The following is a 19,447-nucleotide window of genomic DNA, read 5'->3' as shown; positions in this document are numbered from 1 at the left end:
CCTCCTGTATGTAGAGAGAGACTGCACAAACTGGGGACCCTCTCCAACAAATTACACGAGATTTTCTAGTGGTGAGGCCTGGAAGTTGGTATTTTTTAGAGCTTCTGAAGGGCAGCCAGGATAAACTCTGGGCTCAGAGCATGAGCTTTGGGCATTAGCTAGACTTGGGTTTAGATTCTGCTTCCTTGGTCCAGTCACTTAACCTCTCAGACCACCCACTTCCTCTCCTGTAAATGAGCATCATCATGGGACCCACCTGATAGGACCTTTGAGAGGTTTAAATGAGCCCTGGGCACTGTATTTGACTCTTAATGGGGTCTCTTCATGCAGAAAGGGCTGAGGGCGGGGCAGGGACTGGGGGTTTGAGCTGGAGCAGCCTGTGCTGGGAGGGACCGGGCAGTGTGGAGTCAGGTGGACACGCTGTCCTTCACCTGCAGAGTCATAGTGCCCAATTCCTAGAAGGCCAGCAACTCAAAGGTAGGCCAAACTTTAGAGAGCTTCATATCTAAAACGTCATTGACAAGTAGGGTCACTAAGGTCTTAAGAAGGGAAGAGAGTTGCCCAAGGTCACACAATGAGATGGAGTTTCTGGACAGGTCCAGCTAATCAATCAATAAATATTTATGGAGCACCCCTATTTATGGAGCTACCCCTATTCCAAGTGTTGGGGCTACCGTGGAGACCGAAACAGGAAAGATCCCTGCCATAATGGAGCTTCCATTCTAGTGGGGAAAGAAAAGCAATACATATAATTGTTAAGTCATACAATACGTTAGAAAAGGAAACATTCTATAGAAAACAGAAGTAGATCAAGGATGCCCAGGTGCTTGTGGGGGTGCAGGGAGATCTGGAGGAAGAGAGTTCCAAGCAGAGGGAACAGCCAGCGCAAAGGCCCAAAAGGGAGCATCCCTGTTGTGAGGAGCTTAAGAATCCCTTACCTAGTTGGTTGTTTCAGTTCCCAACTCATCCTGGGCTTTTGCTGGGAAGAAGGCCATTTGGGATTTTTGTTTGTTTTGTTTTGTTTTTGGTTAACCAGGGTAAAGTAGGAGCCTGTGTTTAAAGCAAAGGCTCTGAATTTCCCACCCTCGACTTAGTGAAGATTATGGCAGGGGCTAGTCTACAGACCGAAGGCATGAAGATGAAGGCAGGGAACTGACTTTCAGTGGACGCACTTACATGGGCTCTTGTTCCCAGGAGCTCACGTGCCCACACTGATGGACACACAAGGCCTCCACTGTGGCCAACTCCTTGTACATACTGCTGTCCTGCACACACACGGTTTTACACCGTCTCAGTTTCCCTAAGGCCCACAACCTCATACACTCAGACTCAAGTGCTTATTACTCTGTGCTTTAACACTCAGACAGCTTTGTACACCCAGAACCTCTCACACACCCATAACGTCACCTCCAGGAACTTGGGTACTTACCCCACAGTGTACACACTGCATTGCACACTCATGATCTCATACAGTCAAAAGACACTGACATGTGTGTTCATAAAAGTCTTCTATACACCTGGCCTTACACAGATACACACACTCCCATGCTTTCCAACAGAACCGCACGCTCTCCAGCATTCATACTACTCTGCGAACTCACTGTCTTATCCATTCGTGAGCTTGAACACACACATCACCTTGCAAAATAGGATGACTAGGCACATGCATTTAACTTCACGTACCAACAGATGTGCCTGCTCACACAACACTGCACTCTTTGAACCTCTAATGGTTTTGCACCCTCACTCCACTTTGCCTTTCCTTACATACTCAAGACCTCAAATACTCTCATGACCTTACGTTATATCCTGTTATGTCACACTCATGTGATCTCAGGGCACACACTGCCTTGTACACTCCCAGAAACACAAATATTCATGTTACCACACAAACTCGCTGTCTTGCCCACTCACAGTCTTGCATGGTCAGTCTCTCTTGGGTGTTTCAAAATCTGTGCAGTCATTCAAATTCACACTCACCAGACCTCATCTGCTTGGACAACTTCACACTTTAAAACTGACTTGCCCTATTCTGCACACTTGTGACCCTGCTGTGTTCCTACCAATAGAAAGATTCACACCATCGTGCAAACAACTCCTGGCCATCCATGAGCGTCCTCGAATACTCATTTAACCCCACACACTCCCGGGGCCTCCCTGGCTCACAGAGCTCCACGCACTGATGCTCTGACTCAGGCGACCTCACTGTCTCGCCCAGTGTGACCTTGTCGTGTGGCCGCCACTGGAAATATTCACACCATCATGCAAACTCCTGGCCATCCATGAGCGACCTCGAATACTCGTTTAACCCCACACACTCCCGGGGCCTCTCTGGCTCACACGGCTCCACACACTGATGCTCTGACTCACGCGACCTCATTGTCTCGCCCAGCGTGACCTCGTTGTGGGGCTGCCACTGGAAATATTCACACCATCATGAAACTCCTGGCCGTCCACTTGTGAACTCAAACACTGGTCTAACCGCACACACTCCGGGTCCCTACCTGCTCATACAGCTTCACACACTGACACTGACTCGCACAACCTCACTCTGCCTCACCCACTGTGACCCTGCGTGTGAAGATTCACACCACTGCGTGAATGTCTCCCGGCTTGCCCACTCATGTCCTGGCACGCTCACGGATGCCCCCACCCCCCACCCCACCCCCATCTCCCCTCCACCCTCCCACCCTCTCCTCCATCCCCACCCCCGCCTCCACCCCTCCACCCCTCCACCCCACCCCTCCACCCGCATCCCCCACCCCTGCCCTACCTCCACCCCCACCCCTCCATCCCCCAACCCCTCCCTTACCTCCACCCCCACCCCCCCACCCGTCCCCTACCTCCACCCCCACCCCTCCATCCCCACCCCCCAGTCTCGCCCGCCCCCCGCCCCCAGCCGCCCACTGACGCGCGCTCTCCTCGCCCGCAGGGACCTACCAGGGCCAGTTCACCAACGGCATGCGCCACGGCTACGGCGTGCGCCAGAGCGTGCCCTACGGGATGGCCGTGGTGGTGCGCTCGCCGCTGCGCACGTCGCTCTCGTCCCTGCGCAGCGAGCACAGCAACGGCGCGGCGGCCCCGGACTCGCCCGCCTCCCCGGCCCCCGACGGCCCCGCGCCGCCCGCCGCCGCCATCCCGCGCGGCGGCTTCGCGCTCAGCCTGCTGGCCAACGCCGAGGCGGCGCGGGCGCCCAAGGGCGGCGGCCTCTTCCCGCGCGGCGCGCTGCTGGGCCGCCTGCGGCGCGCCGAGTCCCGCACGTCCCTGGGCAGCCAGCGCAGCCGCGTCAGCTTCCTCAAGAGCGAGCTCAGCTCGGGCGCCAGCGACGCCGCGTCCACCGCCAGCCTGGGCGAGGGCGCCGAGGGCGCGGAGGGCGCGGAGGGCGCCGACGAGGCCGCGCCCTTCGAGGCCGACATCGACGCCACCACCACCGAGACCTACATGGGCGAGTGGAAGAGCGACAAGCGCTCGGGCTTCGGCGTGAGCGAGCGCTCCAGCGGCCTCCGCTACGAGGGCGAGTGGCTGGACAACCTGCGCCACGGCTACGGCTGCACCACGCTGCCCGACGGCCGCCGCGAGGAGGGCAAGTACCGCCACAACGTGCTGGTCAAGGGCGCCAAGCGCCGCGTGCTGCCGCTCCGGAGCAGCAAGGTCCGCCAGAAGGTGGAGCACAGCGTGGAGGGCGCCCAGCGCGCCGCCGCCATCGCGCGCCAGAAGGCCGAGATCGCCGCCTCCAGGTAGGCTCCGCGCCGCGCCCCCAGCCGCCCTGGCTCCTCGTGTTCATGAGACACACACGCACACACACACACGCACACGCACACACACGCACGCACGCAGAGACCCAGGCAGAGGGAGAAGCAGGCTCCGCTGCGCCCCCCGGGGATCCCCACCCCTGACCTTTAAACAGTTAAACTCGAGGCGCTTCTGGTCCCCTGTCCGTCCATCCATCCGTCCGTCCATCCGTCCACTCACCCAACTACTGCCGTCCACCCGTTCACTGAACCCTTCCGTTCATCCAGCCTTTCCGATAGCCACCGAACACCCATCTCTTCACCCCACCTACCCCCGCCACTGTCTGGTTACCCATCAGCCCCCAGACACCCGTCCAACCACGCAGGCATCCATTCATTCATCCAGCTCCTCCTTCACCGAACTTTTCCATTGCCCATCTGAATAACCCACGAGACCAACTACCTCCCGTCACTCTGCCTCTCTGAAATCTACCTGGACAGCCACTCATCCGTCCAGCCCCTTTCAACTCCTATCCTTTTACCCACCCAACCCTATCTACCCAGCCACCTGGACACCCATTCAGACAGGCATTCAACTCTCCATCCATCCCCTGACTGTCACCAGTCAGCCACATTCACTCAACTACTTCTTACATCTACCAGGCTATCCATCTTAACATCCATCCATACTTTATTCACCTGACTACCTCCATTCACCCAATCTCTTCCATTTATCCAATCACCCCCATCACGCAACCATGCTTTCATCTGCGGAAACAACATCCACTCCCACCCACCTACCCAGTCATGCAAGCACCTATCTGTCATCCATCCATCCAACCACCGTAACTCCCATTCAACAATCCAACTTCACTTCCAGTCACTCAGCTACCGTCACCTATCATCTACTAGCCCTGTGTCCATCCACCCTCCTATCCACTCAGCACCCACCCTTATTCCATATTCAGATCCATATTCAGATCCCTCCATGTCTTCTCATTATACTTGAGAAAAAGCTCTAATGTTGTCTTCAAACATTTATAGTTCTTGCTATGTGCATGGCACTATTTTGGCAGTTTACAAATATTGACTCATTTCATCTCCTTACGGGCCTTATAAGATCAGTTCTGGTTTTACTTCTGTTTTACACATGGATTAAATGAGGCTTAGAGAGAGAAAGTGACTGGTCCCAAATCACCCAGGTAGTGAGTGGCTCTTCATAATCTGGTTCCTGCACTCCCATTCAGCCTCATTTTTACCACTCTTGTCCCGGACCTGGATTTTATTCTCTGTGATAGTCACGCTAGCCTTTTATCCTTCCTTCGTTCCTTCTGCCAAAGAGCTTTTGTTCCTGCTGGTTTCCCGCCTGGACTGCTCTTCCTCCCTTTTGCTGCCCATTTAACTCCTACCCCTCCTTCAGAGCCCAGGTCAAGCCTGACTCCCTTAGGGAGCTTATGAAGCCCAGCCCCCTGTCACAGGCTGACCTCACTTGACGACGTGGCCATTTTCTTAGAACGTCTCACATTTGAAAGTTTATGCTGCTTCTGTGATTTGTTTTTAACTGGCTGTTTATGAAGGGCTCTTTACATGCCAGTCACTGTTTTGAGGCCTTTATGTAAATTAACTCAATCATTACAACATATCAGAAAAGGTAGGCACTATTATTATTCCCATCTTGCAAATGTGGAGTCAGCTGCAGGGAGGGCAGTGGGTGTGGCAGGACTCCTCTGTCCTGGTGCCCATAGTGGTCCTGCTGGCGGCTGAGTGGTCTGGGCTGAAGGCTGTGGTGCTGTAGTCTTCAGAGTGAAGCAGACAGAGGACCAAATCTTGGTCCTCTCATCTGTTAGCTCAGAGACCCACGTGGATCATTTTGCCTGTCCAAGCTTGAATTTGCCCATCTGTGGTACCACCATTTCTTAGTTATATGTTCTTGGCCAAATGTGTTTTCTTCTGCAACCTCAGTATATCTTTTATAAAAACAGGGTTAGTCTGAGGGTTAAGAAAGGAAGTGGAGGTCCCATGGTCAACACTCCTGTCATGGGACGATTTTATGCGGAGCATTCAGGATCAACATTTGTGTTGGGAAGGGAAGGAAGGAAGGTGGGTTGGGCAGAGGGAGGTGCTGGGCTGCCGTGCAGTCTCCACAAAGGCCTCAGCCTACCATAAGGGGTGTGCTGCAGTGGAGATGACCTTCAATGTTGTCCCTAGTTGAGAGGAGGGAGCTGGATCTTTACACCCTCTGCACTGACTATAGCTACCCTCCAGGAAGGGGCATGACCTCGGGCTGGATGGTTCCCTTCTGCCAAGGGCAATACCTGGACCGGGCTGATTGCCGCTGGCACCCCTTTGAGTGGCTGGGGGAGGAGGAGAGGAAAGATGAGTCCTTCAGTCCTGAAGGGGACACTGGGTGGCACATCACAGTACCCTCTACAGTGCTAGACACCTAGCAAAGGCTCAGTAAGCATTACTAGTCATTGTTGTCATTCAGTGAATTCATTATATGGGTGTGGAAACTGAGGCCCAGGGAAGGAACGTAATATCCCCTGAGACCACCTGGCAAGCAAATGAGAGAACCAAGGCTTCCACTTGGTTCCACTCCTAAATTTCTGATTCTAAAGCTTTAACCAGCACCTCTTGCTATCTTATAACTTTGTAAACTTTAAATTGCTGTGTATGTGTGAGCAGTTAGTATCATTAAGATGGAAAGAGGGTATTTTTAAATTTTTAGAAAATTATCCCCTACTCTCTGCCCCTTTTCCCCTAGTGTTAAGTTCTTACATTTTCATAATGGTCACAGCCAACAGTGGTCATTACTGTTTATTAAACTCCAGACTTCATTTGATTTGCACTAGTTTTTCTGCTACTCCCCACTTCCTGTTCTGGATTCCATCTGGTATCCCACATTGCATGCAGGTGTCATGTCTCTTCAGTCCTCTCTGGTCTGAGAGAGAGTTTTTCAGCTTTCCCTTGTTTTTCATCACCTTGACAGTTTTGAGAACTACTGGCCCGACATTTTGTGGAAGATCCCTTAGTTTCTCTGATGTTTGTCTCATCATTAGCCTGAGGTTATAGGGAGTGCCTGGGTGGCTCAGTCCGTTGAGTGTCTGCCTTTGGCTCAGGTCATTGATTTAGGGTCCTGGATGGAGCCCTGAGGCGGGCTTCCTGCTCAGCGGGGAGTCTGCTTCTCCCTCTTTCTCTGCTCCCCCTACTTGTATTCTCTCTCTCTCTCTGTCAAATGAATGAATGAATGAATGAGTGAATGAATGAATGAATGAATGAATAAAATCTTTTAAAAAAAGACTGAGGTTATAGGTTTGGGGGAAAAAGACCACAGGAGGTAAGGTGCCCTTACCGTAGCACATCAGGGGCATGTGGTCTTAACATGACTCGTTACAGATGATGTTAACCTTGATCACCTGGTATCTGCCAGGTTTCTCTGCTGTAGAGTTACTATTTCCCCCTTCCCATACTCTTGTTCTTTGGAATGCAAACACCAAGTTCAGTCCACACTTGAGAGGGAGAAGGGTCTGGAATTAACCTCCAGAGAGAGGAGCATCAACATACATTAGCTGGAATTCTTCTGGAAGGAAGACTTGTCCATTCTTCCAAATCGAACATTTTTCATTATTAGGCCAAGTGTATGTCACTGGGACAGGCATAAGCCTGGACTATCCTGGGCTACCCTGGGACTTGGCAGAGCTTACAATAGGTAAGAGCTTAGGCTCTTGATTCAGAAGATCATGAGTTAGAGTTCTTGCTTCTCTACTGAAGAGCTGTATGACCTTGACCAAGTGGTTCACTACTCTGAACCCTGGATCTTCTTTCCAGCTAGGGTTGTTTTGAGGGGTAGACGAGCTAATGTCTGTAAAATGCCTGTCACAGAGCAGCTAGCAGCAAAAGCAGTCATTGCCATCATCTAACATGTTTGATTTTAAAGGTGAGAAATGGAAGCCTGGGAAGGAGGGATTTCCCCAAGCTCCCACCTGCTGGGGGGCAAAATCTTTCCTCTTCCTGCCCCCTTGAACGTGATGATGTTGAGCTCTTTTAGAGAAGCCCACCAGGCCGATAGCTGGGAACTGAATCTCTGGAGTGAGAAGGTGTTGTCTAGCTTCCTCCACATGTTTTGCCAGGAAGGGTGTGCAGGGGAGATTTGAATTCCTCATGTGTCTAGGAAACACGTCCTATATGCCTGCAGGGCTCTTACCATGTGGGGGACAGCTCCCTGGCTCAGTTTTAAGCTCAGACTGAATTTCCAATTAAGGCAATCTTCGGGTTAGGAGGGAAAGCAGGATTGTCTCCCTTGCAGAAGTTTTGGTGAGTAATCGAGCTGCACAGGAGCAGGGAGCATTCCTAGCAGCCACCAGCCTCCTTGACCCAGGCAGACCTGAGGTTTCTCTCTGTTGTGGCCTCAACTGCTGGTCCTGGGCTTCGACGGAACTTGTTGGCTCAGGGTCTAGGATCAGGATGGCTTTCCCAGGGAAGAGAGAAAAATGAGACATTGTGTCCCCCCTAAAATGGGCTGTGGACTGAAAAAGATTGTAGACCTACAGTGTCCAATGTGGTAGCCGCTTGGTGGCTGCCAAACTCTTGAAGTGGGGCTGATCTGAACGGAGATGTGCTGTTAAGTGTGAAACACACATACTGGATTTTGGAGACTTAGCAGTGGAAAGGAACCTGTGAATTTTATATTGATGATATGTTGAAATGATTATGTTTTAGATATATTAAGCTGGATAAAACGTATCATTATATTATTGATAAATTGATAGCATTAATAACATAAATTAATTTCATCTGTGTCATTTTAGTCTTCTGAATGTGGCCATTAAAAAAATTAAAAAATTGCAAACGTGACTCACATTGTATTTTTATGGCACAGTGTTACTCTAGACCCATCAGGGGTTCCAGGAGATAGTCTGATTCCTTCCCTGACCAGATGGGGAAATGGAAGTACAGAAAGAATAAAGAGATACAGAGCCACTGAATGCTCAAGGGGGAGCTAGCCTTAGGTCTTCTGATTTTGTGCCTAAAAACTCTTTTCGTGATGCCTTTTAAGGCCATGGATCCTGGTGGAGGGAAGCTGGGTGTTTGGGGAGTGGCTGAATGTTTCTGGTTGTCATGCCAACCCTGTGATGATAAATGGCTCCCTTCCATAGGGAGCACAGGGAGTGGTTAAGAGTACTGCTTTGGCCTTGCCCTTTGCTTGCCATATCTTGTCTTACCTCCAGACTTCAGTTCTCTCATCTCTGAAAACAAAATAATGATATCTACCCTGGTATCACAAGGGTTAAATCAGAAACTGCATGTGAAGCACTCAGCACAGGGCTAGGAGCAGCAAGTGTTCAGTAAATGTTAGCTGTTGTCACTGTAGTATTTTTCTTGTTCTTGAGTCCGGAGTCCCCACAGCAGAAGCAGGGGCTGGCCCGCGGGAGTTCTCAGCTGCCCCAGGCCTTGAGGTTTGGAACATTTCAGGTTTTGTGCCAGCATGGCATCCTGTGGCTCTCAAGGCAGGACTCTCTGAATTGGTCTGTCTTCTGCTCCTCTACCTTCCCACCCGTCCTTTCCTCCTTAGACTGGCCTTGGAAATTCCTAACTTGAGTGAGTGTAGGGTTAGAGGTGGCTTTTACAGGTTACTGGGAGATATTTCTCAGGTGGGCAGGAGCGTGTGTGTTATATTAGCTAAGAGCTTGGGCTGTGGTGTTGGGTGAACCTAGGTTTGACTCTGGGTTCAGCTCTCTATAAGTTGTGTGACCCTAGGCAACTTACTTCACCATGCTGAACCTCACATTCCTCTTCAGTCAAATGAGAATTAAATTAAATCCTTCTTCAAAGTGTTGAAGAGAGTAAGAAAAAAAAAAGAAAGAAAGAAAAGAAAAAAGAAATAGCCCATGTAGAGGGCCTATGTGTTGAAGGTATGCAAGGCAGTAAAGCTGTTACTATGATTCCTATATCTGTAAGGATCTAACAGTCTTCTCTGAGAATGAAATTGCCCCGAGGGAAGACCTGTTTTCTATCACAGCCCTTACAACTGTTTCCCAAATTTATCTCTTCTGCACACCATCATCCCAGTTCTTGCTATAACGCACACCCCCTCTACCTACTTTCTTAATCGCTACCTTTCAATCAACTTATTTAAAAGTACTTATGTACATTTATTGAAAAGGAAGCCTTTCCCACTTGAAAGAGGGAAACCCATATCATGTTCTGAAACAGAAGTCAGACTTAATACCAAAGGTGCTAAACCAGGAGCCTGTGCTCTTTATGTTAAAAAGAGACATTGGCAAGAGATTGCCGGGTATGAAAGACCTGTATGCACCTGGCCAAGGTTTGTCCTAGACCAACAAGATGGATGGGTTTGGCACTGTTTTAAGCTGGGGCTTTGCACTGCCAGTGGTCATTTCCAGCACCACTAGAGTATGAGATCACCCAGGAGAAAGAGGGCCTGGCCTTGGACTAGGTGTAAGGGTTGATCTTGGCAGTTGCCCATGTTTGAACTGTTTATTTTATTTTCATTTGACAAACATCTATACAGTCCATATTTCTGGAAGCCAGGAGGATTCTAAGTCCCTTACATGTATGAACTTAGTTAATCCTCAAAACAATTGAATGAAGAAGGTACAATTATTACTACTTTACAGATGAGGAAACCAAGGCACAGCCAGATTAAGTATCTCAAATAAGATCATTCAGCTGAGTAATGGCAGAGTTGGGAGGCCTGGTTCTAGAATGCTCTTAACCATTATCTGACCTTTAGCAGGTTTTCTGTCACAAACTGATTAGCACTTACCTGTGCCAGGCTTGTGCTGAGGCATAGGGCACCCAGTGCATCAGTGTGGTCAACATCCTCTGAGGACTCATAGCTTAGTGGCAAAGACAGACAGGGCTTCCACACAGCCCCTAGGGGGTTAGAGGGAAGCGCAAGGAAGGAACAACTAAGTGCCCCAGAGGTGGTCTGGGAAAGCTCCCTGCAGTGGTGGGTGATGCTAGTTGGGAGTTTGCCAGATGGACAAGAGGGCGAGAAAGGTCATTTCAGGTAGAGGCACGGAGGTAGGAATGTGTGTGGTGTATTTTGGGAGCAGTGAGTCATGGGGAGCTGGAATGGGTGGGGAAGAGACTGGAGATAAGGCTGGGAAGGCAGCCGAGGGCCAGGGTAGGATGGGCTCTGAATGCCAGCTGAAGGAGTGTCAGGTGTACTGTGTGTGGGCACCATTCTAGGTGCCTGGCCGCATTCACTCATCTCCTTTTAATGGTGGCACATAGAAATTTCTTTAAAGTGCTCCAAGTCACACAGCTAGTCTGTGCTGGGGCAGAGATTCTGGCCCTGGGGTCTATGTTCTCAGCTACTACACTGTCTGCCACTCACATACAGGGAGCTTCTCCCTCTTTCTCTCTCTCTTTTTTTCTTCCTTTCCTCTTTTTACATTGTTTGGAGCAACATACTTGTTAAATTAAATGAAATTCAGAATAATCAAAGATAAAAAGTAATGAAACTCCTCTCCTACTCCTGTCTCAGCCACAGCTCTGGTGTAACCACTATTAAGAGCTCACCTACAGCCATCTTCCACTTACCCATTCTGGGGTTTTGTTTTTGTTTTTCTTTTGCAGCTAGGATTACCTATGTAATGTTCGCTGGCTTGCTCTTTTGACTTCATATGTTTTGAGGTTTTTTTTTTTTTATCTTATACACATAAATCTGCCCTGTTCTTAACAGTTGCATACTATTCCATAGTTTGGAAGTATCCTGATTTATTTAGACAGATCTCTCTTGATGGAGATTAAAACCATTTTATGCTTTCATGATTACAAAAAAGGCTGCAGTGAACATCCTTGGACATGTACTCTTGCTCACGGAGGAGTATGCTGGTGAAAGGAGTGGCTCAGCCAGGCGCCTTATTCCATCAGTGACATCTGATTGTCCTCGGAATGCATTGGAAAAATGATGCCAATTCACCTGGGTCTTTGCAGGGGTCTAACTCTTGGCATTCACTGTTGAAAGGTAAATTGGTGGTCTCTCTCCTCCAGCACTCAAATACTCAAGTACCTTTGACTAGATTAACATAGACAAGCAGAAATCCAAACCAGCCGTGTCTAATGCCCACCCTCCCCCCATGGTTCAATAGATAATTTAAGAATAATTGTTTTGAGGGGTGCCGGATTCTTAGCCTACTGGCATGGCCCCACATCTCTGCCTGTCCTTCTTCACACAGATGTACATTTTTGGGTTTAATTCCTAGAAGTGTAATTGCCAAGTCAAAAAGAATGTGCGTTTTCATTATTACCAGAACCCTACCTAGTTAACCTCCTAAAGGGTTGCACCAAATTTATACCCTCCCTCACCACCAGTAGTGCCAAGGGTAGCTTTCCTCACATTCACCAATACCATGTATTATTAGCCTTTTGCATCTTTACCAAATTATTTGAGGACAATCAGGTATTCCATAAACGCAATGACCCATAAACGCAATGACAAATGTCAACTGCCCATGCTCCATCGAGACAGAAGCTTGTCCTCGGCTCGCTTCCTGGTTCTTTCTGGATATGGGGTTCCATTGAGGGGGATTAAACTCCCTAGGGATGGCCTTGAAATGTTGGAGAGGCCCCTGACACTCGACTCCTGCTCTCCATCACATCCCTCCTTGGAGAATGGCCAGTGGACAAAATCCCTTTGCTCCCTGAAGACTGGGGTGAATGGAATGTCCTGAGTTGTCAGAGCTGGACTCTTGTGACATACACAAGGCAGCTGTGACTCCAAAGCCGGCCTCTGAGCTGAGTGGTCTGGGGAGAGAGAAGACCTTTCCTGGGTCCGTGGCAGCAAGAAGATGTTCAAACTATGGGGCAGTGCTTGTGGGAACCAGGCTTTCCAAGCTTGGAGAGTGGGAAACCAGAGAAAAGCCCCAGGGAGCTCCTATCACTCCTCAGAAAAAGCTGGTCAGAGCTGGAAGGATCTTAGGGAGGACACAGCCCACCGTGCTCATTTCACAGATGGGGAAAATGGAGGTCCCCATGTAGAAAGGGACAGCCACCCAGCCAGGGCCATGCAGAGAGAGGGGCATGGCTGGAGGGCTCTGGTGAAACTTCAGCTGACTTCTGGGTCACACACATCTAATAAATCAGCTTGAAAGAGGACAGAGCTCGGGAGAATGGAAAGGAATGTTTTTCTCTCCCCAGGCCTTAGCCCTATAAACTGGGCTTATGGTCCCACTCCGAAACCTTTCTAGCTTGATTTTTTAGCCTCAGTAGCAGAGTCAGAGAACAGAGAGCCTGCTAGCCTACATGTAAGGGGAAAAAATGCTGCTGTCAATGCAAGTGTTTCCCCTTATCCCAGTGGAAGGTCCGACCGCGTGAAACCAGTGCTTGGCCCCTGACCCTGGCACTCGAGCTGAGCTCCAGCAGCACAAGGGACTCAGAGGTCTGCGCCAGAAGAGCCAGGGCACAGGGTATTAGAATAACAGTGACAGAATGAGAATGACAGGGGCCTTCACAAGTTGAGTGCTCCAGGACTCAGCTCCAGCATGGGCTGCCTGTGTGCTAGGCTTGCACACTAGCTGGCCACATGGGTGGGTACCTTCCCTTGAAGCTTCCTGTACCTTCCTTTCTGCATCTCTAAGATGGGGTCATGGGAGCACCTGCCTCGTGGGGTGTGTGAGAGGACAGTGCCCGTTCTCACCGCTGTGTGCCAGACTCTGTATAGATGTCCTTTATGTTCATCATCTCATTTAATCCTCATGAGTGAGGCGCTATTTATATGTAATAAATAACCTATTTTGTAGGCAAGGAAACTAACTCACTCAAAGGCCCAATGTTACTCATACAACCCAGGCTTTGAATTCTGAGATCCAAACCTGGTCCCCTTAACCTCAGTTGGAAGAGAAAGTCCTTCAGCTCAAACATTTCAAGTCATTGTCCTGCCAATCTGATGTTCTGAGCCTGGACCCTGGCACCTGGCCATTCCTTTTGTATGGCAGGGCAGTTGAGAGCAAAAGCTGGGGAGACAGAGAAATTGAGGTTCGAATCCTACATTATTACTTGGCTGTGTGTCCTTGGTCCTCTGAGCCTCATGTTCCTCATCTGTAGGTTGGGGACGGCATCAGCCTTGCCTCCCGGGTTACAGTGAGGATTCCCTGAGGTGATGTGCAGAGGGGGCTTGCATGGTCTTGGTGCTCAGCAGGTGCTTGGTGAGCAGAGGTTGTGGCCTATTTTACCACCAGAAACTCAGGTGGGTGGAACATGGAGAGGCCAGCAGGCTCTTCTTCCTCCAAGCTCATCCTTCCCCAAGTACAAGCCACCTTGCTCCCCTGGGTTTCCAAAGCCCGGTCCAACTTCCACTTGACTTCCTAAGTCCACACCAGTGAGTCCCCGCCATGGGGAGAGGAGTTAAAAATAAAGCCCAGTCTTTAAATCCTTCAAGTAAACACCTAGCTCTCTAAAAATAGCGCCTTTGCAACTGGGCTCCAGAGCCAGCCTGGCCTTGAGGGATGGAACTTGGCGGGCCTCGTTCTCATAGCCAGGCAGGCGCGGGCCAAACCTCCACATCACCCACATTGCCACAGAGCCTCTGGTCCTGAGGGGGATGCAAGTGTCTCCAGCCCCCTCTCTCTGTCTCCATTGCCACCAGCCTAGTGCTGGCCACCTGCCCCTCTCACTGCCCCACTGTAGGGGCCCCTCAGCAGCAGCTCCTTACTCCTCTTGCTGCCCTGCACTCTCGTCCATACAATAGCTGGAGTGGGTTTTTATCACTGTAAGCCAGAGGATGCCACTCTGGTGAGCAAGACTTTCCTGGGGCTCTTAGTTTGGGTTCCCCTGGAAACAGAGCCTGAGGCAAGGATTTGGGTGTAGGTAGCTGATTTGGGATGTGATGCAGGAAGGAGAAGGTGAGAGGGGTGAGTGGGTAGAGTAGAAACAGGTAAGAAGGCAAAGCCAGTCTAAGTACGTGTTATGGAGGCATCACTGCAGGTCACAGGGACTGGATTGGGCTGGGACCTTGGTACAGAAGACCCCCCTGCCCCGCCCAGATTGTGCACCTGGAGAATGGAGGGTTGGGTGGACAAAGCACTGTCCCCCTCACTCCAGTCCTCCCTTCACTGAAGATTTCCCATGGAGGTATAAATCTTCCTCTGCTTCCTGGTGTGCTTGCATTTGGGGTGGGGCCAAAGGGGCCTCCTGGAGCATCAGAACAGGCTCTGGGCAGAAAGCAGAAAACTGGGCATGGGCGAGACACCAGCAGCGCCCAAGGGGGTGTTATCATAAGCAGAGCTTCCCTCCATAGCAGTGGGTGAGATCACGAGAAGAGTGGGGAGCTGTGACATGAGATCAGGGATGTCTGCTTCTAGGAGAAATTTCAGATTTCTGACTTAGGCCCCTAAGACACTTCCTGTCTGGCTCCAGCTTACCCCACCAGCCCCATCTCACACTGCTTGCCCCATCGCTCACCTTCAGCCACCATTCCTCCAAAGGGCTGCTCTCTTTTCTGCCTGTGTTTTATGTTCCTTCGTACATACTGTTGCATTTGCCTGACTCTTTAGCTTGCTTACACCTTGTTGTTCACGAGGCCTCACTCAGCTCAAATATTTCTTCCTCAGAGCTCCCTTCTAGTTTGGGTTCCCCGTGTTGGGTGCCTCTGGCACCCTGTGTGCCCCTGCCTCAGCTGCCACCCCCACCTCCACCTTTGTCCACACTCATCCCATCTTCCCTGCTAGGTTGTATACTCCTTGAGGGTAGCGACCTTGTATGCCATGTTCACTGCCAGATACCAGCACCTGGCATAGCACCCAGCATGGAGTGAGGCTCAGGAAGCAACATTAATTCTCAAAGATGTCATGATGGGAAGCACCCTCCACTTGACTCCCTTAAGCCTTCACACACATTCAACAAATATTTATTGAATCCTTCAGTGTGCCAGGTAGTGTTCTAGGCTTTTGGGAAGAAATGCTAAAGCTCCTGGTCTTCGCGGAGTTGAAATTCTAGTTGAGGAGACAGACAACACAGCCAACAGAATAAATAAATTATAGAGCATGTGGTAGGGGGCAAGCTGCCTTTTTCCATAAGTGGTCAGGGTAGGCATCACTGAGAAGGTGACACAAAGGCGTTGAAAGAGTCAGCCAATGGGATATCTAGGGGGAAGAGCAGCCCAGCAGAGGGCAGAGCCAGGAGAAAGCTCCAAGGTGGGCATGTGCCTGGCGTGCTCTGGGAGCCACAGGAAGACCAGCGAGGCTGATGGGAGCGCTAGAGGAGGACAGTAGCCGAGGAGGCCAGAAACCATGTGGCGTTGGGGGGCAGGGATAGATCACTGTGTCCATATGGGAGCCACTGGCCACATGTGGAGATTTAAGTTTAAATTAGTTGAAATTAAATAAAGTGAAAGTCCTGTTCTTCGGTTGTAGTAGGCACGTGTGAAGTGCTTGATAGCTGCCGACTTGGACAGTGCAAATAGAGTCCTTTTCCTCCACTGAAAGCCCTATTGCACAGTGCCTTGGGAGGGCCTTGCAGGTCATTGTAGGGCAGCAACCTTGCCCATACATAACTGGGCACACATCCTGGGGTCCTTTCCTCACCTCCCAAAGTGGTTATGATTAAAGCAGGCAAGGCCGTTTGGTCCAACCCCAGCCAGTGTCAGAATGCCTTTCCTGTCATTCTCGCCAGGCGGTCCTGCAGTCACGGCTGCTGTATCTCTGGGCATTGGAGACACCTTTCCTGAGAAGATCCAGGCCAACTTTGACATTTGGGTTTGCTAAAACAGAAGAGTGTTCTGCATCTGTAGCTTCTGAGCATGGGTCCCAGTTAGCTCAGTTAGCTCCAGGACTGTATCAGTTAGAACGGTGACACATTGTGCCTCTGGTGTCTTAACCACTGGGCTGACCTCACATAAGATCAGGGATCCAGTGCCAGGCTGTGCCCACAGGGACCTATCTCCAGCTGTCTTTCCCTCCTGCTCTCCTAAGAGTGTGGCCTCTCTCCTCCTCCAAGACGGCCATCGCACCCCTTCCATCACCTCTGCATTCCACGGCAGAGGCCACAAAGCAGCAGCCTCTCTTCGTGGGGAAGTGAAACCCACTCCGGGGATTTACATTTCATTCTCCAGAATGGATTGCATGGCCTTCCCTGCATGTAAGGAATCTGGAAAGATGAATATTTTTAGCCAGACACGTTGTTTTCCCAAACAAGATTAGCCTTCCGTTAGTGGGGAAGATGGAGAAAATGGATATTTGGTGAGCAGCTAGCTGTATCTGCCCGCCCCCCCCCAAGTCACTACAGAGATGTAAAAACTGTCTTAACCACCCAAGATTCTTCTCTGACCTAAGCTTATGTAGTCCCTTCCTCTGGCCTCTGCTTTTGTGAGTCTGCTCTGCTTTTCCATCTGCTGGGATCACCAAGGTGTTTCCATAGTCCCAGCAGTCACTGGGAGACATCTCAAGAAGGGGTGTGGAGAGGTACCCACAGGTGGGAAGGAGGGGCTGCAGTGGGATCCATCTCCAGAGCCACCTTTGGCCAAGCCACATCCCTTGTGGGGGCTATCACATTACTGCTGAGCACTGTTCCCATCAGCCCTGGCTCATGCAACCCTCTCTGGAAGGGGAGTTAGTTACCCCAAGGTCATGGAAGCCTGCAGCCTAAACTGTACCCCACAGGACTTTCTGCAGCCTTACCAGAAGCCTGGCCAAAGGTGGGGGGCCCTGAGCTCTGATCCACCTGGTAGAGGGTCAGAAATGCCATAGATCATGTCCTCCAAAAAGGGATTTGTTAGAGGCCAGCCTAGGGCAGCCCTATTGGGCTCCAGGCCTGCACAGTTCTTCTCTGATCACCCCAATTGGGGTGGATGTAGAGACAGTCTTTATGCAGCAGAAAAATCATCATGGAGCCTGAATTATTTCTTCCTTTATTTGTTTAAATAGGGGACACATTCCTATCGTTCAGAACCCCACAGTTATAAAAATGTAGAGTCCACCTCCTCTCTCTATCTGCTGTGTATAACACCTCTGCACCCCATGGTCAACTGTTGTTTGCAGTTTCTTTCCTTTTCTTCCAGTTACTTTGTGCATATATGAAGGCAGGTCCCATGAAATCAACATGTCAGACCTACAAAATGGCAATTTCATAGAGTTCCACCTAACACGAGCAAATACATACTTGGATTCCTATTTTTCTCTTTCTTACACAAAAAAGGTACCATATTACATATGCTGTTCTGAACTGTGTTTTCTTCTCTGCTGTGTATATATTGGAGATCTTTCCATATCTTCCCAAATAAAGGCCTTTATCAGTTTTTTAATACTTGCATTGTATTCCATTATATAGCTCGATCATAATTTATTGAATCAGGCCCCTCTTGCCTGAACATGGTCATTTGGGTAGTTTCCAGAATTTTGCTGTGTTAAATAAAGCTGGACACCTATCATGTCATCCATGGGTTAGTATATCTTTAGGATAAGCTCCCCAAAGGGCAATGACTACATGAAGTCTGTCTGTGGGGGTTGTCCCATTTTATCTTCTAATCCATGTTAAATGAGGATGAGAATGCCTCTGCCACTGATGTGCTGAATGACTTTGGGCAAGTCCCTGCCCTCTGTGGGTCTCTGTTTCCTGCAGCACTGAGCTCTCCTTTACTTGTCCTTGGGAAAAACAGCTGACCCAGATTTGTCTCCTTGCATGGCCTTTCCCACGCCCCAGCCATGTGCAGCTATTGTTGCCACAGCTTCTTTGGGAGATGATTTCAGCCCCACCCGAGGCCACGGCAGCCCAGTGAAGTCAGCATGGAAGTGCAGGCAGAGGGACCACCACGGTCAAAGGCACAGAGGTGTGGGAGCATGGGATGAGGCAGGGTTTCACAAATGCCAGTCACCGATATACCTTCCCTAAGCCATGCCATATTCACACACCATCTGGGTTATTATCTCTTTACTATTTTAAAAATATTTTTAACTTTCTTAAACCTACATTTATTTTTATAAAGGCATTTTTTACATCATTACCATAAATAGAAATCCAGTGTTAGATAAAAAGTTAGCACCAAAAAAAAAAAAAAAAAAAAAAAAAAGGCACCACAAGAAAAAGAAAAATACAGCGAAGCAAAACATCGTTAAACTGTACCTCAGACCAAGGCTGCTTGCTGCTGTGCTTTCTGTCTGCTAAGAAATGGAATATGCGAGACTGTTAAAGACATAGAAGCACCAGAGGAGACTTTCTCATTGAAATCAGGATGGTTGAATTTGAATTTTATTTTTTTAAAAAGATTTATTTATTCATGAGAGACACACAAACAGAGAGAGAGAGAGAGAGAGGCAGAGACACAGGCAGAGGGAGAAGCAGGCTCCACGCAAGTAGCCTGACATGGGAATCGATCCCAGGTCTCCAGGATCAGGCCCTGGGCCAAAGGCAGGCACTAAACCACTGAGCTACCAGGGCTGCCCTAAATTTGAATTTTAAAAGAACAGTGTGACCTGATAAATGTCCTGGTACCACCTATCATTTTTGGTGCTACCAGTGCTAAGCATTCCACACTTACAGACATTGGTATAAAGAGACAGATTTCTCTGCTCCCTCTTCCCAGAGCTTCCACTGAGAGAGGGGGGAGGGGGGAAGCTAATTTTGAAGACTGTGCTCTATGAACTAGATTCTATGGAGTTCTGGGTGAGAGGCACCTAAGCTTAGACAGCCTTGCACACAGTAGGCACTCACTAAATGCTTATCAGTGACTGACTTCTTAGTGGGCCCAAGGGGCT

General features: G+C 49.8%; 1 protein-coding gene across 2 annotated transcripts in view; it reads left to right on the top strand.

Moving 5' to 3' along the window:
* Window positions 1-19,447, top strand: part of JPH2 (junctophilin 2) — a 64,722-nt gene that overhangs the window by 17,574 nt on the left and 27,701 nt on the right. For both annotated transcript variants that reach the window (XR_012018619.1, XM_072801102.1), the window contains exon 2: window positions 2,933-3,737. Coding sequence is in view for 1 of the 2 variants with exons in the window: in XM_072801102.1 (XP_072657203.1) it covers window positions 2,933-3,737 (805 nt within the window). In the remaining variant the exon portion in view is untranslated. The remainder of the gene's footprint in view (window positions 1-2,932; window positions 3,738-19,447) is intronic.

Source organism: Canis lupus, chromosome 26 (assembly GCF_048164855.1).
Source record: "Canis lupus baileyi chromosome 26, mCanLup2.hap1, whole genome shotgun sequence".
Classification (NCBI taxonomy): domain Eukaryota; kingdom Metazoa; phylum Chordata; class Mammalia; order Carnivora; family Canidae; genus Canis; species Canis lupus.
The sequence above is the reverse complement of the archived record's forward strand: the minus strand, read 5'-3'. Positions and strand labels throughout refer to the sequence as shown.